Here is a 27,507-nt window from a genome sequence, read left to right as displayed (position 1 = left end):
CCTGCCTGACATCCTTGTTAATCCTCTTGATCCTCCTCTTCACTGACCGTAGTCTGGCCTTCAGCAGCCCTGCTGTTGTGTTCAAAGTCTTGCATTTGTGAAAACTGCACAGTTTTGTATATTATTGGGATAAATCGGGTTCATGTATTTTCATGATTTTTTTGGTGGTTTGTTTTTGGGGGGGTTGGGCTTGTATGCTGTTCACATTTTTATTGTCTTGTTATAGTTATAATTTTTTGTTGTTTTTTGCTTTTGTTCCATTGGTTTATTTTGTTCAAAAGGGTATGTTGCCTTAACATTTCTACAAAAAAATCTTTGTTTCCCTTTTCACTGTATCTCTGTGTGTCTCACTGTTTTCCACTGTCTCCCTTTCTGACAATTTCTTCTCATCTTTCTTCTTCTTCCTGGAAACCAAATTTTGAAGCAAGTGTTATCTTCATCATCCTCATCCATGGACACTCTGAGATGATATTGACATGATGTTGTATATTACTGCTAGGCTGGGTGTTGGAGTGAAGACTTGGAAAGAAAGATGTGGATGAGCTGTGCAGATGTTCAGCTGTGCTCCTGTCTTTTTGTCTGCAGGATGTGGAGATGTGAACTAACAGAGAGATGTTGTGAAGATCTGGCCTCTGTTCTTCAGTCTCAACACTCCAGTCTGAGAGAGCTGGATCTGAGGGACAATAAACTGGGGGATTCAGGAGTGAAACTGTTGTCTGCAGCTCTGAGGGATCCCAACTGTAAATTAACAACACTGAAGTAAGTGAACACTGGTGATTTCTTTTTTTATTTGTTTTATTTAGATATGCTGAGACACATAATATTGTCTTATTCACATGCATCCACACCTAGGAATTACAAAACAAAAAGAAGCAGGGCATATATAGTACAAAGACAAAAAACTGCTATGCAATTTTGTACAAGTTCTTGTTTGTGACTATTGTTATTTCTTAATATCTCATTACTGAGAGATTCGAAATGCAATCTATCCCATTTTGCCCATCTGTTTTACACACATATATATATATGTGTTGTTTTTGGTTTAGAATTCTGTAAGTAATATTCTACATGACATTTTATTCATACAGTCCTTCTTCATTTGAACACAAGGTCTGTCCAGCTTTAACAAGTTTCTAGTGATTTATTTCATGGCTGCAGTTCTGACAGTTCTAAACAAGTATCTTTCTGCCTCTGAAGGCCGTTCATCTGGTGTTTGTCCCAGAAGGAAAAGGACTCCTAATGAGGATTTTTTTTATATTTCTTTCAGAATCTTTCCCCAATTTATTTTCAAACCAATTTTCAACCAATTCTCTCCATGAATGTGAATTGGTGGATTTATGCAGATTTGAATTTTTTTAGATTCTTCAATTGCTGTGGAAGTACCAACCTCCTTTTCTCATTTGCATCTTACTTTTAACTCTTGAGTATTCCTCCTCTGTTTTCTGATATTGTACATACTGTACATCTGAAAGGATGTAGCTTTGGAAGAAAGTTTGGTATGCAGGATTGATCAATTTGTTAATCTCTCATCTTAGAGTCATTTTCTTCTTCTCACCTTTCCCCAGCGTTTTCTCCTCTGTGCTTTGACCTTGCCTGTTTGACCACATCTTGGACTGATCCCTGTGCTTTATACCCTGCATGTTAAATGATTCATCTTCAGATGCTCCCTGGTGCTTTAATCAGTTCCTCTCAGCTCAACCCCTGCCTTATCGATCGTGTCTCTAGTTTCACTTTCTCCTGCCTGACCTGCTTGCTTCCAGCAGAGCCTGCGCCTGTATTCAGTCTCCAGGTTACTGCTTCCATCAGCTCAGTGCAGGAGATATCACACTGGGGCCCTCGGTTCAATTCCAGACCCGGGGTGCTATCTGTGTGGAGTTTGTATGTTCTCCCCATGTTTGTCTGGTGTTCCAGTTTTCTCCCACAGTCCACAAACGTGCTGGCAGGTTAATACACTTTTGGGAAAGCTTGCACTGGTGTGGTTGTATGCCCTTTGATAGACTGGCATCCTGACCAGGGTTCAATCCTGACTTGTTTCCGGTGCTTCCTGGCACAGGCTCTGGGTAACTGTGACCCTGAATTGTATAATTGTTTATTGAATGTGATGTTGATGGTGTTCAAATGCTACACTGCCTTCTTTGTAAATTAGCTAACAATATGAACGTAAGCCTGTAATGTCAGATAAAGTCAAATTTCAGGGCAAATTTTAATCTAGATTTATTTTGGAGGGAAGAAAACCTCAGGTAAAATAATAATAACATCACTTTATTAACCCTTTACAATTTCTTACATTAGGAATTATCTTTTCACATACCCCAGCTTGATCTCCATGAAACACACACATAGGGAGGGAGCCTGGGGTCAGAGTACATGGTCTGCCTTTGTACAGCACCCCTGGAGCAGTTGTGGTTAAGGGCCTTGCTTAGGAGCCCAACAGAGTAGGATTCCTCCGCCAGCTGCAGGATTTGAACTGGCAACCTTCCAGCCACAGGCACAGATCCTTAGCCACAGATCCACTGTTCCGCCCCAAACCTACACCCCTCAGACACTCACCTTAAAGCTTCAACTACCTGAGTGACAGCTCCCCAGCAAAATGGTGACGAGCTATTCATCACACTTAAAACATTGTTTTACACCTAATATAACTCAAATCATTATGAAAATAAATACATTTTACAATTTAATTCTAGTAATGCCAAAGAAAATAATTTGTATTTGAAAATTGTATTATGAAACTAACTAAATAGAGGATTAGTAATTTTGAGGGGTTGAGAGAAATTGCATAGGACCCTGCCTTTAAACCACATAAAATAGACAAAAGTTTTAGTAATCGTCATTGAGGGGAATAAGGGAGGTCTGGAACAAGACAGAAATCCTGGAAGTACCTTCCTTCTTGCTGTCTTCATCCTTCCCAAGAATGAGAGAGGCATCAATTTCCATCTATTGAAGTTTTGCTTAACCTGATTTTCTAACACCTCTTAGTTACATTTTAATGTTTTCTAGGTTTCTGGGTATTGCATTTGTCCAACATTTTATCTTATCCCAATTTTATTGTAAATTAAATTTATTTTTTATCTCCAGGGATATAAATTCTCCAATAACATTGCTTCAAAATTTCCTTTAATTCCTATTCTGAGAAGTTGCTGTAGTCTGTGATTACCTCAGAGAGAACAGAAAAAGATGTTGAATTTCTGCTGTATATACTAACACCATCTTTATAAAGAGCCTGATTGTGTGTTCTCCTGCTATATCACCTGCCTCTGTATCCTTCTGTTGTCTTATTCTCTGAGAGCATAAATCAGTGGTGACAAGCATCTCCTCGTCTTGTTCCCCTGTATGAATTAAATCTCTCTGACAGAATACCATGAGCCTGTTCCTGTGCATTTGGTTGTTTTTACATTGCATGTAGCCAAACAATAAAACCATTCTGAAAACCCAATTCCCTACAAGTTTCAAATACAAAAGGGTGTAAATCAAATGCTTTCTCTGGACCCAGAATTATTTTTCATTTCAGTTTCTGTGTTTAAAGATAGTTTAGTCTACCCTAATAAGACCTCCATCCAAATAGTCAGTTTCTACCTGGAATGATGTCCTCTCAAACATTTTTAAGAACTCTGGAATTAAAAAAAGTAATTATGTAGTGTACAGTATACAGTAGAATCCTTAGATTTCTTATATGGCTTACTGTGTCCTCTCATCAGACAGAAACATCCAAGCCAAAAAACAAGAAATAAAGAAATGAGTAAATCTCATGACCTTACAGTACCTTTGAAATCCAGTGATCACTGCTGGAGATTGGTTGTGAAAATACACTGATATACTCTCACTTTTGGAGATACTCCACTCCTTTGCCATTGAGCCTCTTCTACAGTATATCAGCTGTACTGGGTCAGCAAAGGGGCTGTCCATCCCAGGCTGCCCTGATCTTACTATCCCGGACTCAGAGTACACTAATGACTTCATGGTCATGGCTGGGGGAGAGAAGGATGTCGGGCTCTGTGAAAAACCCTAGAGGACTTTCAATTGTTGTCATCACCTGCTCATGGCCCAGCCTTGTGTCCTGCTGAGTCGAGCAGGGGACCTCAAACTCACCCTGGTCCTCTCTCTTTCTACTGATCACCTGTGGGGTTGACCGGTCCCCACTACCTCCTTTCCTCCTCAGTCTGCTAGAGCAGTGGTGCTCTCTGTGTGTTTAGAGTCGAGGAGACACCCAGTCAGTCCTGGACTCCACTGTTTCTAATTCAGGGTCATGGGTGAGCCAGACCCTATCCTAGCAAGCAATGGGCCCAAAACAGGAGCATGTACTGGTTGTCAGTCCATCAGGGGTTCGACAGAGGAAACAAGTGAGAACACAGAGAGAACATACAAACTTCACACAAATATCTCCCCAGGTCCAGAACTGAACCAGGGCCCTGGCACTGCGATACAGCCATGTTAACCACTGTGTCCCCCTTTGTCTCCCCTCTTAAACAACCCATCAGCCGCAATACTAGAATAGAGACAGAACAGGGCCACTTCTTATTCTTCACCAGCAGACTGGTCTGAACCAGTGTCTCCCAGTTGCAAGACCTGATGGACATGGACCAGGGCTGCTGGTGCTGTGTGGACTGGATGTGAGCTACATTAGGACTGTATTGCCCATGGTGTACAGGCAGATATTCATGTCAGTTTCTGTCTGAGCTACATCTTGGGGGATGCTTTTAATGTAGTGTCACCCCTCTAATGTTCCTCTTGAAAAGCATAACAGTGAACCCAAATAATAAACCACATATAACTAAAGATGTGATAGACTGCATCAACTGTAAAAGACTCACTTTTAGAAACCAGTCTCAAGTGCAATTGATATTCCTGCAAAAAGAGCTTAAACTAAAACTCAGGAATGCAAAGAATCAACACAAGGAGGCAATGGAGAGTGACTTTGAAACAAAGAACTCCAGGAGGCTGAGGCAAACAATGAAAACAGTCACAAACTTGAATTCTTCAAAGAAGAGCGTCCATACAATGGATGAGCTGGCTAAAGCAAATGATCTGACTGACTTATCTGAGGTTTGAGACACAGGACTTCTCTGTTGCAGGTGATAATATATTAGATACTATTACAGCTGACAGTAGTGCTGGTAGGCTTTTAATAATTCCACAGATGACCACACAATGTTTCAAGCACATATGTGCGAAAAAGGCAACAGGCCGCAATGGCATCTCTGCCTCTCTTTTAAAAAATTGGGCAGAGGAATTAACACCAAGATGGTGCTCCGTCTTTCATAAGTCTGCTGATTCTCACTTTGTTCCAGCGCTGTGAAAAAAAGCAATGATGGTGCCAATACCTAAAAAGCCCTTTCCCTCAGATAATAATGACTACAGGCCGGTAGCACTGACGTCTGTTGTTATGAAATGGTTTGAGAGGATTATGGTATCCATGCTGTGCTCAGAGGTGAACACTGTACTGGATCCATATGAGTTTGCATATAAACACCAGCGGGGCACCGATGATGCAATCAACAGCATTATGCATCTGTTTCTTAAACACCTAGAGGACCCCAATGCCTATGCTCAGATGCTGTTTATGGACTTCAGCTCTGCATTTAATATGCTGCATCCCCATCTATTGATAAGCAAGCTGAAGCAAATGTCCATTAACCATTACATTGTAAGATGGTATCACTCATTTTTAACAAACCGTACACAGTATGTCAGCAGGTCAATAAAACTCTTTCTTTCGGAATCAAGATCCATTGGCACAGGTGACCCTCAGGTCGGTGTGAGCTCTCCAGTTCTGGTCACACTTTATACAAATGATTGTGCAATCAGTAGTCAAAGCAACTCCATCTTCAAATTCTCAGATGATACAGCTGTGCTTGGCTCAATGCGCAGAGGAAGCAGCTCATCTGTATAGGTCAGAAACCCATAGGTTAGTGCAATGCTGTGACAACAATTGCCTAATTCTGAATGTTAAAAAAACAAAAGAAACAGATTTTGATCCCAGAGCAGTTGGTGATCACCCAGATGTAGTAATCCACAAAGAACTTATCACTCAGGTTGATTCATATAAGTACTTAGGTGTACACATAGACAGTAACCTGTGCTGGACTACTCATGTAGAGAGTTTTTGCTCCAAAGTTAAGCAGCACTTATATTTCTTGCAAAGACTAAGAGTGTTTGGGGTTGGACAGGAAGTAATGCTGCTCTTTTACCATGCTGTAATCGAGAGCATCATCAGAAATGGTATAACAGTGTGGTTTGGTAATCTATCAGTTCATTTTAAATTGCAAATTTCCCGCCTCGTCCAAACAGCTTTGAAGTCATGGGAGTGAAACAACATCCCTCCCTGCAGACAATCTTTGAAAAATCCATAATCAAGGCAGAAAAAATTATATCAGATCCTTCCCATATCCTCAATTCTGAATATTGTAACGCTTACGGCCGACAGGCACTGTGTAAGAGCCGGCGTACCAGAGCAGGTGATGTCACCGCCCTTCCCTGTGATAGCAGGACTACAGCTACTGGGCTGTAGAGAGATCTCTCTTTAACTCACGGGGCTAGGTCGCTGCAGAGAGACGTGGAAGTCCTGGGTTCGAGCCCCGGACGGTGCAGGGGCCGACCTGAAGCGGCAAGGGTGCCCGCCAGAGCCCCCGTTGCGTTACAATATGAACCTCTTCCTTCTGGCAAATGTTCTGGGGTTCCCAAATGTAAGTTAAACAGATACAAACATTCCTATAATCTTGTACTTTAGAGGAACGATCTCTGGTCACAGCTGAGGGGAAAGCTCTGTACGGGCTGTGCACTGATCTCATCTGTCATCTCTCCCTGACACTCACTGGAAACTTGAATGGGGATACAGCCTGCCTGGGAAAGCCTGTACAGATTTCTCTGTGACACAGCGGATAAAAATTAATGCCCTACCACTGATCACCACTAGAGGGCCCCAAATACCAGCAATTACATCCCTCTAACTTTCATTACATGTATGCTCCACTACAAACACATTAACACCAAAAACAAACACAGAACAGCGGCAGCAACAACAAGTTAAATAACATACATCTTAGAAAATAAATCGGTGTGAGCCAGTGGTAGGGGTAGCGTTCAGTAATCTGACAGTTTGTGGGAAGAAACTGTCTCTGAATCTGGACGTACTTGCCTTTATGCTCCTATAACACTTACTAGAGGGAAGGTGGAGAAAAGTGAGAAACCATGATGACTGGTATCCTTAGCGATACTTCCAGCCTTCCTGAGAGCAAAACTGTTTCAAAATGTTCACATCTGCACACCAAGAGTTGACTATCATTAGACATACACTACCAGCCGAACCAGAGCGATCCATGTGACAGGTGAAGAATCTGTCAAGCTGAACGGCTGAGTCAGGTGTATTGGGGGTCAGCCAGGTCTCGGCGAGACAGAGAACACAACAATCCCTCTGATGGCTTAACTCGTCCATCTTGTTCTCCACGGACTGCACGTTGGCCAGGAGGACATTCAGGAGCGGGGTCCGGTAGCCGCGGCGCTTCACTCTCGCTTGAAGTCCTCCACGCTCCGCGTCCTTCGCATTCGCCTGCTCTGCTCTGAGTCAGCTGGGGGGTCAGTTTGCAGAGCCACCCAAGTAGGAAATATCTGTGTTTAAATCAGCGATTCTCGATCCAGTGTTCATAAGCACTGAATACTTGCAAGCAATAATTGCTGAAAAGATACACTGGATACAAAAAGCCCAAAATATGAAACAGATAAAGACATAAAGATGAGGAGCAACTCTCCGGCATCATGTTGATTGATTATATCAGCGTGATGTACTGTATCTAATTGAGTCTGCCTAGACTAAATGCTCATGTGACTGACTAAATCGTTCTTCATAGAACAGCACCGAACATTCCATAACTTTTCTCTCTCTCTAGCTAGAGAGCAATTTATGTTAATCTCTCCACAAAGCGATATCGCTCACTCTTAAAATATTTAAAAGAATACCTCACCCACGTCTTGATTCCATACCGGCACTCTGTTTCCTTCATAGATATAGGACAGTAAGCCAGTGGACCCTGCAATCCCAAAACCCCCGCATTATCCCACCTCACTTAAAATGCTGACAGCCCACAGTGGGGAGTCTTGTGCACTACCATTGCTGTCAAGTAGTTTGTGTCGGTTTTAGATCCAGCAGAGTCTGTCTGTCCCTTCTGTAGCTCTCTGTGAATTTATGTAGTTTTAATATTGTAACGCATACAGCCGACAGGCACTGTGTAAGAGCCGGCGTACCAGAGCAGGTGATGTCACCGCCCTTCCCTGTGATAGCAGGACTACAGCTACTGGGCTATAGAGAGATCTCTCTTTAGCTCACGGGGCTGGGTCACTGCAGAGAGACGCGGGAGTCCCGGGTTCGAGCCTCAGTCGGGATGGGGCCGACCTAATGCGGCAAGGGCGCCCGCTAGAGCCCCCGTTGCGTTACATTGTGTACTTTTTGTTGTTTAGTACAGTTTGTGAATATAATGTTAATGTCAATATGTTTAGGTGAAATACAAGTTATATTAAGATAAGATCACTTTATTGGCCATATACAATGTCTTGAATTAGGAATTTGTCTTTTCGCATACCCCAACTTGCTCTCCATGAGACACACAGACAGGGAGAGAAGCTTGGGGTCAGAACACACGGTCAGCCATTTAAAGGACACCCCTGGTGCAGCTGGGGTTAAGGGCCTTGCTCAGGGGTCCAACAGAGTAGGATTCCTCTGCTAGCCACTGAATATGAACTGGCAACCTTCCAGCCACCGGCACAGAGCCACCGCACTGCCCTATATATTGTAATTCAACCAGGTTAAATAAACATATACTGTATTCATTGAACTGGAGGGGGTCCGAGGGTAAATTTCATGAGAGAAAAAAAAGCACTGTGGAGAGATCCGGAGTATACAGATCGGCTAGTGTGCGCGGAGAGGTGAGTTTAAATTTCATTAACGACTGGAGAAAAAGAGGAGAGATTATCGGGAAAAGAGAGAAACAGAAGGGACTGGATTGGGATAAGAAAAACGTCTGGAGACGATGTGCAAGGCATCCACATTCATTCTCAAAGAAAACACTCGGGATCTGCGGAGCGCAGTGAAGAGGCAGCAAGTTTTTCGATCATCAGAGGCTGCAAGTAAACCTGAAGATTTACAGCTGAGAACAGTGGACACAGGATACAGATTATTCTCACCGGACTGTCTGTTTTATTGTAGTCAGGACTCAAATCTATTTTACTGTTTTATCGCGGACAAACCTGTTTTTTCCGACTTTACTTTTACCATCCAGTATTAAAACACATTTTTTTTAAAGTTTGTGAAATTACTAAATTTGAGGAATATATCGTCTCGCCTTTTAACTAGCGTGCCAATGATTTTTTGGGTTTAAGAGACTCCGTACATTCCTTTATAGTGAATGTTATTTTTTTAGTTTCTCGACGGTTATTTATATATGTTGTTGTGTTTGAGAAATTTCACAATGCAGGGTGGTCTGTATGTGATTTTCAATTTTAAATTACAGAAAGTAAATAGGATATTTGCTCATTGGGCACACAAGCCTTGTAAAGTCATCTTGTGATCACCGGTAGAATTACGGTTGAAATTCCTTAAAAGTCTAATATAGTCACAAATTGATGGCTGTTTCAGGTGGAGGCACTGCCAAATTAAAAGCTTCATTTTTTGTGCAATTGACTGAAGTGGGACACAACATCGGTCACATTAAGAACCTAGGTCATCCCATTTATAATATAATGTATGAATTTAATGTTATACCTCTGGTTATAGTTACACTTCAGTGCTGAGAAACAGGCACACTTTCACTGGTATATCACCTGCTCCCTCCTGACTCCCATGTTGAGTCTCTTCTCTAACCTTAGTGTGGTCTTCAGCAGCCCTGCTGTTGTGTTCAGGGTGAGTTATGTCAATAAGAAGAGAATTGTACACAGTGCACTTTCTGCTGGGCCAGGCCCAACTCCTCTTCTACAGGAGCAGGATAAACACAGTCTCAGGCAGGGGGGCTGGAGAGGAGAAGAGTGTTTGATGGGTTGGTGAAGAGCAGGATCTCTCTTGAATTCCTCTAGTGAAACTGTAGAGATTCTTGTTTGAAGGTGTCGGTGTGTTTTGACTATGTTACATGTGAGAGTCTGTGTAAAGAGTCTTTCATGTGTAAATATGTTTTATATATTCGTGGGAGGGGTGGGGTTTGTTTAGTTTCATGATCATTTTCTATTACTTTTTTAGGGGGTTTAGTACAGTATATAGGGGTAGTGTGTATGCTAGTTATTTGTTGATATTATTATTATGTATTATTTTTATTATTTTATGTGTTATAAAAGCCCTGCTTGTTTTTATTCTTCAAATGGTTTATTTTCTTCAAATTGAATTGTTTTTCTCAACATATCTACAAATAACAATAGTCTCCAGTTGACTTACTTCAGTGTTGCTAATTTACATTTGGGATTAATAAACCATTTTAATAAAAAACAACAACAACAACCAATGTTATAACTATACGATGATGTAATAAGAAAATATAATAATACATGTACAGCAATTTTTATTATAGTTAAAAGTCTTTCTGTTTCCCTTTTCATTGTAGCTCCATGTGTCTCCCTGTTTCCCACTGTCTCCCTTCCTGACAGTTTCTTCTCATCTTTCTTCTTCCTTCTGGAACCCAAATTTTGAAGCAGCTGTTATCTTCATCATCCTCATCCACGGACACTCTGAGATGGATAATGACATGATGTTGTATATTACTGCTGAGTTGGGTGTTGTAGTGGAGACTTGGAAAGAAAGATGTGGATGAGCTGTGCAGATGTTCAGCTGTGCTCCTGTCTTTTTGTCTGCAGGATGGAGAGATGTAAACTAACAGAGAGATGTTGTGAAGATCTGGCCTCTGCTCTTCAGTCTCAACAGTCCAGTCTGAGAGAGCTGGATCTGAGTGACAATAAACTGGGAGATTCAGGAGTGAAACTGCTGTCTGCAGCTCTGAGAGATTCCAACTGCAAATTAGCAACACTGGGGTAAGTGAACACTGGTGATTTCTTTGTATTTTATTGTTTTATTTAGGTATGCTCAGACACCGAATATTGACTTTTTCACATGCATCCACACCTAGGAATTACAAAAATAAAAAAGAAGCAGGGCATATACAAAGACAAAAAACTGCAATGCATTTTTATACAAGTTCTTGTTTGTGACTATTGTTATTTATTAATATCTCATTACTGAGAGATTCAATATGCAATCTTTCCTATTTTGCCCATCTTTTTTACACACACACACACACATATATATATATTGTTTTTGGTTTAGAATTCTGTGGGTAATATTCTCCATGAGATTTCATTCATAGAATCCTTCTTCATTAGAACACAAGGTCTGTCCAGCTTTAACCAGTTTCTAGTGATTTATTTCATGGCTGCAGTTCTGACAGTTCTAAAAAAGTATCTTTCTGCCTCTGAAGGCAGCTCATCTGGTGTTTGTGCCAGAAGAAAAAGGACTCCTAACAAGGAATTTTTTTATATTTGTTTTTCACAATATTTCCCCAGTTTATTTTCAAACCAAAAAATGTTTAGGATATGCCAGGTGTTCCCAGCCATTCTTCCAGCACTTTATTTTTCTTCCAATACTGAATATTAATTTCTTACTCACATTCTCTCCATGAATGTGAATTGGTGGATTTATGCAGATTTGAATTGTTTTAGATTCTTCAATTGCTATGGAAGTGCCAAACTCCTTTTCTCATTTGCATCTTACTTTTCTCATTTGCATCTTACTCATTTGCATCTTACTAATTGATACATTTGCATACTTACAGTATGCAAAATGTATCAATTTGTTAATCTCTCATCTCAGAGTCTCATTTACTTCTTCTCAGATTTCTCCAGCATTTTCTCCTCTCTCTGTGCTTTGACGTTGCCTGTTTGACCACGTCTTGGACTGATCCCTGAGCTTTGAACCCTACATGTTAAATGACTCTCCTCCAGACTCTCCCTGGTGCTTTAATGAGTTCCTCTCAGCTCAACCTCTGCCTTTTTGATCATGTCTCTAGTTTCACTTCCTACTGCCTGCCCTGCACACGAGATATCACACTGGGGCCCTGGGTCTACAGTCTTACTTCTGTGCAGCTCAGCTTATAAAGCTTCAATAACCTGAATGACAGCTCAGCACACAACCTGACTATTTATCTCACTTAAAAGATAATGCTTTCTTTCTTTATTCTTTAGTGCCACACAACAGAATTCAATGGAATTTGCTTTTGGTACAGGAAAGAACACAGATGAGACATACTGTACATACGACATATACAGTACAAATTTAAATAAAACAGAAGACAGACAAACATCGTCACATACATATGTAAACAACTTTCCATGTAGCAGCATCATTATACAGTGGAATTCAGAGTTCAACGTGAACTCAGAGTTCGTAAGGGAGTGGGAAGGAAGCTGAGGTTGAAGCAGGTACTCCTTGAATTGAAGGATCTGAAACGTGTTCCAGAAGGGAGAAGCTGAAAGAGATTATGAGTTGGGTGAGAGGGGTCTGAGATGATTTTCCTGGTGGCGAGATGAAACAGAAGGAAGTTCACAGCAAACAACTTTTGCAGCTTTGGACACAATCCTTTCCAGTTTGCCTTTTGAGTAGTTATCCAAGCTCCCATACCAGACTATAATAGAGGTTGTCAGAACACTTTGGATTATGGGTGTGTAGAATTGAAGGAGGAGTTGCCAGTTCACTCTGTGTTTTTTGAGTTGCCTAAGAAAAAACATCCTCTCTGTGCTTTCTTGACTATGTGGTCAGTGTTGGTACTCCATTTAAGATCACTGTTTATGTATGTACCCAGAAATTAAAGGAGTTTGTGGTCTCTATTGGCTGATCATTAATGAAGACTGGAAGTTTTGTGTTCTGAATGCGTTGTAAGTCAGTGATGGTTTTCCTGGTTTTAGAAGCGTTGAGTATGATGTCGATGTCCAAACACCAGGCTGTTCCCCAGTCAATCTGCTTTCGGTAACAAGTCTCATCATTATTCGAGATGAGGCCAACAATGGTTGTGTCATCTGCATATTTGAAAATCTTGACAGAGTCATCCCGAGATGTGAGGTTGTTTGTGAAAAGGGAAAAGAGAACATTTTTGGTGCTCCCTCTCTTTAAAGCACTATCCAATTACGAAGACAGTACATACAGTTAAAAGTCAAACTGAACTAAGAACTATACTGTACATCCCATTTAAAATGGTGGTGCTTATGATCTTTGAGTTTAACCAACAAAACAGAGTGAAAAATCAGTCACATTTCTTTGGTCCTGAGTTTGGAAAGCTTAACCTATCAGCAACAATGTAATATTTACACGATATGGTACCTCAAACTGTCAGTTGCATGACTCTATAAGTCACTTGAGCCACTCCTATTTGGATTTTTAGTTATGGAGGCAGGACGACGACCCACCTTCCCTCTGGCTGCTTGACGTGTTGCCTTCTTTAACCATTCTGTGTCCGAATCGCAGTGGGTAAGAGAGAGTAAGGAGAAACACAGACAGAAAAAAAATGAATCCCAGTCATATTACGAATATATTTTTTGTTCAAGTTCAAGTTCAAGTTCAAGTTTATTGTCATTACACTCATATACATGGTATATGGTATAACGAAATGCTGTTTAGCTAGCTCTCGGACATAAGTAGTACAAAGAGAAAAAACAACAACAACAACAACAACAACAACAACAACTACTATACAATTGTGTAACAAAAGAAAGACAGAGACAACAGGCAGTGTGCAAAAAACAACAACAGGCAATGTGCAAGAAAAACAACAGGCAATGTGCAAAAAAAAACAACAACAGGCAATGTGCAAAACAACAAAAAGTTAACAGGTTATGTGCAAAAATATGCATCAACAGAATAAAATAAAGGGATATAAATTATGGGGAGTGAGCTTTTGACATGTATGGTAGAGGTAGATTTTCAATGTGTGTTTGGGTTTTTGGAAAGAAAGAAAGGAAGAATGCACTGTGAGGTTCAGATCATAGGTGGGAGGTGAGGTGAGAGTGAGAGAGGCTGGGAGTTTAATAGTTTGATAGTGCGGGGGTAAAAACTGTCTCTGAGTCTGGTAGTCCGGGCCCAAATGCTCTGGTACTGTTTCCAGATGGTAGCAGATCATAAAGTCTGTAGCTGGGGTGTGTGGGGTCTTTGATTATGCTTAGAGCTTTCCTCAAGCACCGTCTGTCATAAATGTCCTGGATAGATGGGAGAGTAACCCCAGTGATGGACTGGGCAGTTTTCACCACCCGCTGTAGGGCTTTGCGGTCAGCAGCACTGCAGTTGCCATACCACACTGTGATGCAGCCTGTCAGTGCACTTTCTGTAGTGCATCTGTAAAAGTTAGTGAGGATCTGGGGACATATCTTAGCCTTCTTCAACCGTCTTAGGAAGTACAGCCGCTGTTGCACTTTCTTGATCAGACAGGTGGTGTTGAGAGACCATGTGAGGTCCTCGGTGATATGGACACCAAGGAATTTAAAGTTACTGACCCTTTCCACTTCAGTCCCGTTGATGTGGATAGGGGCATGTCCGGTTTGTAGTTTCCTGAAATCAACGATCAGCTCCTTGGTTTTGCTGACGTTGAGGGTGAGGTTGTTGTCATCACACCATGTTGTAAGGAGAATGACCTCCTCCCTGTAGGCCCTCTCATCATTGTCTGTGATCAGACCTACAACTGTGGTGTCATCGGCAAACTTGACGATGGAGTTGGTGTTGTGTTTGGCCTTACAGTCGTGGGTATAGAGGGAGTAGAGCAATGGACTAAGCACACACCCCTGGGGGACCCCAGTGTTCAGAGTAAGTGTGCCGGAGGTGTGGTTTCCAGGCCTGACAGCCTGAGGTCTGCCTGTCAGAAAGTCCCGAATCCAGATGCAGAGGGTGGTGTTGAGACCCAGTGCACTGAGTTTCTTGACTAGTTTCTCTGGGATAATAGTGTTAAAAGCTGAGCTGAAGTCGATGAATAGTAGTCTTGTGTATGTGTTCTTTTTGTCCAGATGAATAGGGCCGTGTGTGTGGCAATGGAGATTGCGTCATTATGTGGTAAGGGGGAGTAAAACATCAGTATTTACAGTATTTCAGTGAGAGGGGTGAGCTTGTTTACTCAAACAAAGCAGATGTGAATTTATTGGTTGAGCATTGATACAATTCACAACTTTGACAGCACAGTTTAACAGATTTTAATACCTCAGGCATTTTCTTGACGGCCAAGGCCTTGGATGCTGCAGTCCACTTCATATATGGAACAACTTCTCTAATTCGTGCAACTACAATGCTGTGTCTGCCCATAATCGCTCTAGCACCATCTGTACAAACTCCGACGCATTTTTTCCAGTCGAGGCCATTCTCTTCGATAAATTCATTCGGAAGCTGAAATATGTGCTCTCCTGTAGTTTTTGTTGGTAGCGTCTTCAAAACAGAAAGTCCTCATGAGACGTGCCCTCAAACTCATTTCTAATGTAAACGAGCAAATTGGCCAAATCAACTTCATCTGCAGACTCATCTAATTGCAGTTAAAAGCATCTGCTTATCTTAACAAGCTCTATCAGTGTACTTTTGACATCATCTGCCATATGAATAATTCTACGAGTGACTGTGTCATTCGAAAGGGGCAAGAGGTCGAGCTGTTTAGCAGCTTTTTCTCCACACATAATATGTGTTATGTCACGTCCCTGGAGAACTCACCGCCCTTAATCAACATTCCAGTGCAGTTTCCAATTAACTAATCAGACACACCTTCTTCCACCTGCCTACTTAAACCAACCTGACGCACCACTCCTTGCTCAGTATTGGGTTTCACCTAGCTAGAGCTTCCCCGTTCCCCGTTCCCCGTTCCCCGTTCCCCGTTCCCCGTTCCCCGTTCCCCGTTCCCCGTTCCCCGTTCCCCGTTCCCCGTTCCCCGTTCCCCGTTCCCCGTTCCCCGTTCCCCGTTCCCCGTTCCCCGTTCCCCGTTCCCCGTTCCCCGTTCCCGGCCTGAACTCCTGACCCACGTTTTTGGATAAACTTCTGCTGGTACTTTTGAGTTCAGAGGATTTTGCTTTGGGTCCTTCTTCCGCAATACGTGTCAGCTCTTTTCCCAATGGTAATCAAAGTTCTTCACAAATAGTGTGTGTATTACCTGCTTTAGCAATCCGCAAGCTTGCATTTTCCCCCGTTTCTGTTTCAGGAGTCCGTCTCAGAAGTTAAAAGAAGTTTTTATTTCATGCGCGTGGGAGCGAAACACAGAGACGCTTGGTGTATTTTTCTCAAATTGACCTAGAACAGTTTTAAAAATATTTTTCTGTTATCTAGCACGCTTTCCACTCACATTCTCCTACTTCCCTATTTGCTGGAGATAACGTTTTTTAAATACAATTAGTCATTTATGTTCGGAGCACACATTCCTATACAATGGTATAGAATTACATAGTAGCTCTTGTGTCCACTCAAGTATTAGCGTGCCCTGTATCATAGTACGTGGCTGCGTATTTGACACATAAACTAATTTCATTCAATTAGAAAATGAAGAAATAATTGTATTTATGAGAAATCTAATCTAAGCCATAATACAATAATTCGGTGATCAGTAATAACAGTTTAAAATGTGCATAGATTAATGTAAACATGCTGGAAACTTCACAATTAGGAATTAGGAAGCTCTGTAGGAAAAGAAACAAAAGATAGAGAAAACCCAAGCTTTTTAAGGCTGAAACTAAAATTCAGTCTAAAAATGTTAGAGAGGTAAATAAATACAAAAATGCACATGAGCAAAACGTTTTAGAAATGGAGCTGGTGTTACTTTGAAATAAGCAAACAGAAAAATGTAATGAGCAGACACAGTGCAGAAGAGGGATGCAGGGACACTTGCAAAGCTTAGATATACAAGAAATCACAGAAAGGTGTGTTTAACAAAAGAATGTCTGAACCTGAAACAGGTTTGGATTTGAATAATCAGGTGCATTTCTGGCAGGGTGAGAATGAAGGTTTGATGGGATAAAGAGTCAGAAAATTAACTAACATGAAAAACAGTAATTTTATCAGAAAGCCTTAAAGTATATGAATTAGTAGCAAATATGGTTTCATGGAAGGCTTCTTAAATAGTTGAACATTAATTAAAGCAAGTCAGTTTGTGTTTGCCACACATAAAATACATTTTTCAAAGAAAGTAATTTAGCCTGTCACTAATAGAAACACTAAATAGAGTAAATAAAGAGTACTTGGAGAAAACCCACATGACCCAGAGAGAACATGCAAACTCCACACATACTGTACCCCAGGAATTGAACCTGGGGCCCTAGCACTGTAGGATAGCAATGCTAACCACTGTGCTACCATTAGAAATGGATGGATAGCTTAGTTATCTTTCTAGTTCACAGATTTGCATGCATAATTTAATTTTGAAAGTCACCGAGATATCTGGTACAACTGTTGTATTTATGTAAAAACTTACCAAAAGCATGCTAAACACTGCCAACCTATTCCTTAGTTAATACATTTAATTGTTATAAACAGTTAAGACTGTTATTAATAGTTGATAGCAAAATATTTTAAAATATATTTTATCCTTTCTTTACTAATTCTGTATTTTACATATTTTTCAATACTCGGATTTTACATTTGAACAATGACTTTTATTTCAAATATTGAACTAAGTTAGACGTAACATTCAGAAATACAATCGAGAATAGTTTTGTGGCATTTGTTTTTATGACACTTTGCTAAAATTGATGAAAACCTAAAGGCGATTAAAATCTATAATCTTTCCACATGTCAATTACATTAGGAAGTACAATAAGCTCCTGCTTTGTTTAACAATGCTTTTAAAAAATAAATATAATTGGTGAGAAAGTAGCTATCCTTAATGATAATTAAAGGACTGGAAGTCAAAGGAAATGATTTACGTTGCTTAATTTGAAAACCTAAGTTATAAAGGCAGACGCGATCTGTGTCTTAAGCGTTCCAGGCTGCAGACGGCTCATTCTGTATTACAGAGCTCCGCGCCTCCTCTCTCAGTGCCGCCGCTTCTCTGATGCAGTGGGTGGGGAGCTATTTTCTCAGACTCTGATTGGGAAAAAAAAGACCTACTGATCTGCTTCGTACCATAGGAAAATAGTAGAATATGTTTTTTATTTGTGTTTATGAAATTCAAGTGCTTTAAACGTTTGATTAAAAAGTAATTTACAGCGTAAGTTTCCAAGCTGATCACGAGGAAGAAAATCACCTGTTTTTTCAACTAAACTAATCTTTTAAAGTCATGCAATTCCTAAGTTAGGCAGGGTCACGTCATTGTTTCTTATTTTTGATTTTTTTATAACTGGTGCCTCCAGTTAAACTGCAGAGATTCTTGTGTGAAGGTGTCGGTGTGTTTTGACTATGGTACGTGTGAGAGTACTGTACTTGTAGTATAGTGAGTAGACATCGCGAAACAACAGAACGAGAGAGTAGAAGGCGGGAATATACTGTATAGTGTAAGGGCATGATTTGTGTAGTTAATAAAATAGTTAAAATAATAAAAGAACGGCTCTTTATTAAGATACACAACATTTATGGCGACGAGAGATGAGTGTTCGACGAACTCAAAGCGAGCAGAACACTGCAGGTTCTCGTTCTCTTGCTGGTAGAAACGAACTCTTGAATATTCGGACTGTTCGTTTAGCTTGCGCCATGGAAGATGCGGCAGCCACGCCGAGAAGTTTGCTTATGCCCATCTTTCTCCACTGCTTCCACTGAACCTCGGAGCTCCGGATTTGTATACGGAATACAAGATATGGATGGAGTCGTACAGATTTTTTGAAATAGCCAGTGGATCTACAGAAGCTCCGGATGCCGTGAGACGTGCTATATTACTGCACTCTATCGGGGCGCCCGTGCAGCGGATTTTCGCCAACCTCCGTGGAGAAACAGGTACATATGAACAGACTGTAGCTGCCTTAGACACTTACTTTACACTGCGGAGAAATGTGGTTTTGGAACGGCATAAATTTAGGCAGAGAACTCAGTCTCAGGACGAATCTGTTGATGCTTTTGTGAATGCACTAATATAACTGGCTAAATCGTGTGACTTTGGAGTATTGGAAGCTGAGATGTTAAGAGATCAGCTTGTGGAAAAATGTGCACGTAAGAGACTGCGTGATAAATTGTTGCAGGAGGAAGGGCTGACTTTAGAAAGAGCTCTTACAGTCGCTAGAATTCATGAAGCAGCTCAAGCAGAATCAAGACTCCTGACTACCTTCATCACACACAGGGGTTGTTACCGTTTCAGGAAAGTTCCTTTTGGCTTGTCTAGTGCCTCAGAGGCCTATCGGAAGGCTATGGACTCGATGTTGTGTGCAATGCCTGGTGTTGTATGGTATATGGATGATGTTGTAGTACATGCGGAAAATGAAGAACAACTAGAACAGAGGCTCAGGCAAGTATTCCAAAGATTCCAAGACAGAGGCTTAACTTTAAATAAAGATAAGTGTATCTTTGGCCTGAAAGAGATCGAGATACAGATGCAGCCATTAAAAATGTGCAGGCGATACCGCATTATTTTCCGGTGCGCTTTACGCAGTCTATCGCGAGTTACCGTAAATTCTCCTATAATACCGGAAGCAAAATAATAGTATCCGGAATTTCCGCAAGGTGGAGCTAATAAAGCTCAACCTCTCATGTTTGAGCTGTCGCCATCAAAGTCTTTACTGAAGATATTACTAATAGGATTAATAATGAATGACCTTGGACAAGCTGTATACTCAAAGTATTGCCCTGGTCCACATTATTTTTTTCATTGACCGTCTTTGTAAAAGTAACACCACAGCATTTCGCAATCACACATTTGTTTCCAATCATACAAAGTACAGTAATTTTTGAGAATCGATTTACCATGCCTTTCACATGCTCATAAAAGAGATTGATTTAGGAAAATAAACATATTACCGTATGCAAACTGTACTGTATACAGTATGTACAGATGCAGCCATTCAAAATGGGTGAGGTATTTCGCGGCATACCGCGACACGCCCACCAGGGTATCACGCGGTTCACGTGTGTCACGTGACTAACTATCCGGCGTCGCCTTGTAAAACCGCCAGGGGGAGCTTAACCTCTCATGTACAGCATTTGAGCCTTTAATTTTGAACTGTGTATTACAGCATGTTAATCATCAGTCATTAAAATGTTGGTATATTTTATGAAAGCAAGATTGCTCAGTTGGACAAAAGTACACAACCTACCTTTATCAGAAATATTTATGCATCAAAGCCTTTACTGAAGATATTACTAATAGTATTAATAATGGATGACTTTGGACAAGCTGTATACTCAAAGTATAATTTCTTTAGCACATTTGTACAAGCACTTGGAATCTGTCCAAGCCATACTTTGTCAGGCATTTTGTTTTACTTCAACGGGCATAAAAACTTCCTTGCTTTTAACAGGGCGTTTCATAATTTCTAACTACGAAAATGATTTAAAATGCGACACCTATCATGAAAAGAAAAAAATGCACACCAGTATTCCATTTCTCCCTAAACATTGTAAGCTTCGAAGTCTTTAACTAACGTGATACCGGAGTCAACAAGCATACTTTTAGAATTTGATTAAAAGGGAATATAATATGGAATCGCGTATCTCAAGAATTTAATAACGGTATGATTATATCCGTGTACTGCGGCAGGGCTGTGTAGGGCTGTTTCGCCTGCCTGCTTATGCGAGCTGTCTTGTAGCCTACTGGTCTAGGTGCGTGACTACCAACTGGCAGGTTGTGTGTTCCAATCAAGCTGGTGCTGGACCTTTCAGTTTTATTTATTTATTTTTTAATCGCGTAACATAAACATATTACCGTATGCAAACTGTACTGTATACAGTATGTATATGTATATTTAATGTCTTAACTGTGCCCGTTTAAGTATTGAATATTCATATCTAATTTTACCACTGAAGGGAAATCTTAACATAAACATACAGTATATGGCTGGTCTCGGTACTTTAAAGAAAAAAATACACACCGGTATTCCATTTCTCCCTAAACATTGTAAGCTATGAATGAAACCACTAAATAAAGACATAAATATAGAAATCTTAAGATTTGTTTTATTTAATGTTGGTAGCAGGATGAACTGTCAGAGTGTATATTTTGTCGCAAAGTTGCTACAAGATGTTAACAGTGAAAAAGGTATTTAGAAATGAGTTATTTCAAGATGAAAAAGAAAACATACACGAAACATGGTTTCATTATGACCAGAATCGATCTTGAGATATTTTTAACTTGATTTACAGTATTTGAGAGGTATGTCTTAACACCGATACTACAGTGCTTAAGTACTGCTCACGTATATGTTTCTAGGTTTATATTATGCATTTCATACGGTCAAATTACTTTTGAGCAACTAATAAGAAGCGCGAAACGGTATGCGTTTTAGTTTCGTTTTGTGCTGGAACCCGTGGATTGATTAGAGATATCAAGTACATACAAGTCATTTTTTAAATGTTGTAGTTCGTCTTGAAAAAATGTTACGAGTACATCATCTATCAACAATTACACAGGTTCTGTTTCCATATTGCGGATTTTGGTTAGGTATTATCAAATCCAGTGGCGCTGTGTGTTACTTTACTGAGTCCCATGTCACATGGTCTGTGATTGAAACCTGTAAAACCGGTTTAATTCGTGACAGCCAGCACTCTTCAGGTGTGAGGGTCTTCTGCTCAGAATGAAACGCTAAAATGTTTGTGTATATTCTAATGGTAGTGGGGGCAGGGTGTGTGGGAACAGGTTTGGTTGAAATTGCATTGGAGATCTATGTTCTTCACACCTGAAACATTTTCTCTGAAAGGATTTTCTTCGCAGTTTAACCGATCTTGTTACAGCATGTTACAGTTTACTATTATTAACCATATTAATTTTAAGTGCTTAATGTAAAATCTTGTAAAAATATATTTTCATTGTTCAAATATACATTAATATACATGAAGTCTGACTATCATATAATAAGTTAAATACAAAACTAAAGAAAAAATAGGGTTAAATATAATTCAAAATATTTTGCTAACAATGTTAACTGTTTATGAATAATAAAATGTATTAACTAAGGAGTAGGATGGCACAGTTGTTAGTATGTTTTTTGTTTTGTTTCTTTTTCATAAATACAACAGTAGTACCTGATGTCTCAGTGCATGCAAACCTGTGAACTAGAAAGATAACTAAGATTTTAATACTAATTAAATGACCGCAGGCACTTTCCACCCCCTCTACATTCTCAGAGTAGAACAGACTAACCTTCTAATGAAAGACGGTCCACCCCCCACGGACAGGAAAAGTGCCCACAGGCACTTAAACTTCATATGGTCAGTAACAGTAAACAGTCACATGGTAAGAAGGAGCACGTACAAACGTTTTCGAAATAACCACATGTAAGACTCTGATGCTTAAAATGTTTAGGGAGAAAGTGGAATACTGGTGTGTATTTTTTCTTTAAACTACCAATACCAGCCATATACAGTCTGTAACGTAGGGATTTCTATATGTCTTTATTTAGTGGTTACATTAGTGACAAAGGCTAAACTTTTAGCTTCAGTAACGTGTACATATCTCCCCTTTTTATAAAACGACTTGGTTGAAAACTGTTCCAGAGCCACTGTTGTTTCATCAGTGAAAAGTACATCATGAAATGCCTCTCCCTGTTCAATCCACTGGAAAAAAGAAAAGGAGCATAAAGCTTCTGATGGTCATAAAAGATATTCGTTTAGGAGCAGCATCAGAGGTATTTTTTTAACTGCACTGCATTGGAGAGAATACCATAGTGTGTTTTTTTTTTTACTCCCTGGCGGAAACTGGCTTCCAGAAGAATCAGTATGGCTCAGAGATTAAATAAAACTTCACAGACATTAACGAAGAGCATAAAGCATGTACTGTATACACTGCAAGTACAACCCAACTCTCTGCAGGAGTGCTGGCTGTGACGAATTGAACCGGTTTCACGGGTATTTTCAAAGTAGGAGGCGAGATTTCCAGCGAAAGACACCCCCCTCAAAAACCCAGTAAGTACAGTACTTACTAGTTAAAGGCTAGGCTCCCGACTACGGCGAAAGGAACCCTTCTTTCATTAGAAGACAATGAACATATTTTAGCCCTGAATGAATTAATAGCAAACATGGTTTACATAAAATACATTTTTCCAAGAAAGTTTAGCCTTTGTCACTAATGAAACCACTAAATAAAGACATAAATATAAAAATCTTAAGATTTTTAAAATACATGACTTTGCTAAAATTTATTTGAAAATAAAAACAATTACAACTGCCAGGGGAGAGAGAGAACAGGGGAGGGATGTTGGTTTTGCATAAGGGGCGGGGCCATGGAAAGTAGACCTAATTTGGGAATGTGTAGTTACATGTTCTGGCTGTTTGTGAATTATCGTTGTTGAGTATGGAGTGTTGAGGTATTGATTTTGTGTAATGCTTTATGTTGAAAATTGAGGTGGATTTTGTTTATGATAAACAGGATAAACTGGGAAGGGAGGAAGGTTTGGTTTTGCATAAGGGGCGGGATTATGATAATTGGAGGACTTTGCGAGAGTAAAATGGTTTGATTATTTGATTTTGTATTGTGGTTGTTATCTATGTTTTTGGTTGGTATTATGTTTATATGGTTGTTTTTGTTGGTTGGTTGGTTGTAATTATGGTAATTAATAATACGATCTATAGTTGAAATCTGAGCCTAAATAAAAAGAAAAAGCAAGTGATTAGGTTTATGAGCAATCTAATTACTTATTCGTTTAAAAAGCTATATAAAATAAAGTTTATTATTAATTTGCTGGACAGAGCGGTGAACATTATTATGCATAAGACAAAGATAACGATCCTGATCAGTTTAGAAATCTGTGTACGCTGTAAGGTTTTTACTTCTTAAACTTTTAAAATACACGTTTTGAATAGAAAGAAATCCTCTTCCTGGTACAGTATGTATAGCAAACCAGCACGTCTTTTTTCTCCAATCAGAGGGGTGTCAGATAGTGTCAGCCAATCACCATTCTGCGTTGGGTAGCAACGGATGACTGTTCTCAGGCGGAAGATGTAAACAGCTTAATGTTCGTGTTAAATAATTTTTTAAAATTAAAATTCATTCTATACAGCAATCGCATATTTGGGTACCGTTTCATAAAACTTTCATGCCTAAAATGTTTAGGGAGAAATGGAAGACTGGTGTGTATTTTTTCTTTAAACTACAAAGACCAGCCATACACAGTACAGTTTACATACATACAGTAATGTTTATGTTCCTAAATTAATATCGTTTATGACCTTCAGATGCGTTATGCTCCTCTTCTTTTTATGCTCAGCTACTAAAATTTCCCTTTAGTGGTAAAATCTATATAAATATTCAAAACTAAGCGGATTAAAATGTGCACAGTAAAGACATTAAATGATTAAATCTTTGCACTACCAACCAATGCACCACGAGTGCCCCTGTCGGTCATTTTGGCCAGACAATCACTTACCGCGGTGCCCTCCGGTGCCCTGCGGTGGCTTGTGGGTAGGTTACTGTACCGCGGGTTTTTACCGAGCATTTTGAATGGCTGCATCTGTATTTAGAGGCAACTTGTTTAAATTACTAACTAGGTATGGATACTGATGTGCAAGAGAGGTGGAAAGGCTTTCCTTAAGCCAGCACTATAAAATCATTTATCCTCAGTGTGATGCTGCCATCTCATAGTGGGTTTCTAACACTGTGTATAGTTCCATCCACACAGTGCCTTTACTTCCATCCATTTTCTAATCTCTTTATCCAGTACAGAGGATTTGGAGCCTATCACAGTAAGCAACGGACACAAGGCAGAATACACCCTGGACACAGCACCAGTCCATCACAGGACAGACAGACACAGACACACACGCATCAGGGCCAGTTTTCCCATAAGCCAATTAACCTACCAGTATGTTTTTGAGAGCGAGAGGAAATCATATCACACATATGGAGAAAAAACACGGAACCCAAAAAGAACATGCAAACTCCACACACACAGGATGGCAGGAATTGAACCTAGGGCCCCGGTGCTGCAAGATAGCAATTCTAACCACTTGGCCACCATTAGAAATGCATGGATTGCTTAGTTAAAATTCTAGTTCAGAGGTATGCATACATAATTTAATTTTGAAAGCCACTGAGACATCTGGTTCTCTTGTATTTATGAAAAAAAACACACTAACAAACTGCCATCCTATTCCTTAGTTAATAAATTTTTATTTTTATAAACAGTTAACATTGTTAGCAAAATATTTTGAATGATGTTTTACCCTATTTTTCTTTAATTTTGTATTTAACTTATTTTCTGGTAGTCAGATTTAATGCATATTTGAACAATAAAAATATGGTATTACAAGATGCGGGGAAAAGTGCAACAATTTATTACAGTGCTAAATGTAATATTATTGATTACTAATAGTTTATGCTAACACCTAACTTTCTAAATTAGATGTGTTCAAAACAATGAACTAAATGTAACATAGCATTAAGAAATACAATCGAGAATAGTTTTGTGGTGTATATATAGATGTAACTTTTCTAAAACGTATAACAAAATAAAAGACAATTAAAATCTGTAATCTTTCCACGTGTAATGTCATTAGAAAGTACAACAAGTTCCTGCTTTGTCTAATGATGTTATCAAAAAGTAGTCTAAGTGGTGAGAAACCTGTGCTTAATGATAATTAAGGGACTTAGAAGTCAGAGAAAATGATTTACATTTACGTTGTTTAATTTTAAGCACTAAGTTATGAATGCAGACGCAGAACGGCCATTGTGCAATAAAGAGCTCAGCGCTTCCTCCCTCTATCTGACGGAGCGAAGTGGGTGGTACACTATTTTCAGAGCCTCTGATTGGGAGAAAAATACCTGATGATCTGTTCTACATACCAGGAAGACAACAGAATATGATTTTTTCTATTCAAAACGTGTGTTATTTGTGTATTTTAAACGTTTAATTAAGAAGTAAAAACCTTACAGCATACACAGATTCTAAGCTGATCACGAGGAAGAAAAATCAGCTGTTTTTTTGCTCATAAAAAGTGGTTATTAACTATCAAAACCTGTTTTTATAGGTTTAAAAGTCATGCAATGTCTAAGTTAAGCAGGAACACATCATTATATATCATTTTTTATTTATTTTTTAAAAATTTAAAAAATATTTTTCCCATCTTATTTTTATGCCATTTTTTTTACCACGCTCGAATATTCTTTTGTCCATATCTTCGCAAGTGAAACACAGAAAGCCTTCAAACCGAATGCATTTTAAAGACCACGACTTGTGAAAATTTTCACAACCTCTACATAAACATATCAGTGAGCTAATTTTTTTTTCTGACAATCGGGGAAACAGGATTTTGCTTGATGCGCAATTATGCACCATCTTTGTCAGATTATGAATCAATAAAAGTATTTAATTAAACACGCGATTTTAATCAAAACAGGGGTAATGGGGTTAGACCATTATACATGCAATACACTTTCTCATGATCATCTTAGAATCTTTGCGTAAGCTTTAAGTTTTTTTTTTACTTTTTAATTATACATTTTAAACACTTTAATTTTGTAAACGTAACACACATTCTGTACAGATACAGTTCAATCACATTATCCTGTCTTCTCGTGGTATAAATCAAATTAGCAGGTGATTGCGATAACAATGCTTCGCCCACTGAGTGAAATGTTCTTTTTTACAAGTGTAAAAAGAGGTGATATGTGTCTCCTCTATAACTCGTTCAGTTTACAGAGAAATTCCGCCAGATCCTCACAACATTGTCCAATAATACACTTCTTGTGTCTAATTTTTAGTTTAGCAGGATTTGCACGATAAGCACATTGTTTAATGGGAAAACATCAACCACATCTATTATCACTGTGGTCATTAAAAAATCCCAGGGCGCTTCTCGAAAAGAGTAGGGGTGTAACCCTGGTGTTCTGGCCAAATTTCCAATTGGCCCTTACCAATCATGGCCTCCTAATAATCCCCCTCTATGAATTGGCTACATTACTCTGCTCTCCTCCCCACTGATAGCTGATGTGTGGTGAGCGTTCTGGCGCACTATGGCTGCCGTCACATCATCCAGGTGGATGCTGCACATTGGTGGTGGTGGAGGGGAGTCCCCATTACCTGTAAAGCACTTTGAGTGGAGTGTCTAGAAAAGCGCTACATAAGTGTAAGCAATTATTATTATTAGTATTATTAACACTACTTCAGGTGGCGTAGCCATGTCAGCCTGCGTAGTCTGCAAAGGAACAAGTAATAGGTTTATTCCATGCTGAAAAGAGAAGAGAGAAAACACAACATTTTGGCTGTGAAGCCTTCTTCAGGTGTGAAGGTCTTCAGCCTAAAATGAAACGCTTGGAGTTTGTAATGTACGGCGCTCTGAATGAGTTAAACTTTGATGAGGGCTTGCCAGCGCGGTGATGTCACTGCCTTTCATACGACTAGGAGGGACCTGGTCCGGGTGGGTTGAAGGTAGATCTCACTATAGCTCAACTGGCTGCTTCCCTTTTG

At 39.7% G+C, this 27,507-nt stretch overlaps 1 protein-coding gene across 1 annotated transcript in view; it reads left to right on the top strand.

Moving 5' to 3' along the window:
• Positions 1 to 296: 296 nt before the first annotated feature.
• LOC138231839 (ribonuclease inhibitor-like) overlaps positions 297 to 27,507 on the top strand; it is a gene marked incomplete at its 3' end in the record, with an annotated part of 49,188 nt that continues 21,977 nt past the window's right edge. The window contains exons 1-2 of the mRNA XM_069186559.1: positions 297 to 759; positions 10,828 to 11,001. Coding sequence (XP_069042660.1) covers positions 533 to 759; positions 10,828 to 11,001 — 401 coding nt within the window. The remainder of the gene's footprint in view (positions 760 to 10,827; positions 11,002 to 27,507) is intronic.

This window comes from Lepisosteus oculatus, unplaced genomic scaffold (genome assembly GCF_040954835.1).
Source record: "Lepisosteus oculatus isolate fLepOcu1 unplaced genomic scaffold, fLepOcu1.hap2 HAP2_SCAFFOLD_618, whole genome shotgun sequence".
Classification (NCBI taxonomy): Eukaryota; Metazoa; Chordata; class Actinopteri; order Semionotiformes; family Lepisosteidae; genus Lepisosteus; species Lepisosteus oculatus.
Note: the sequence above shows the minus strand (reverse complement) of the source record. Positions and strands in the feature narration are given on the sequence as shown.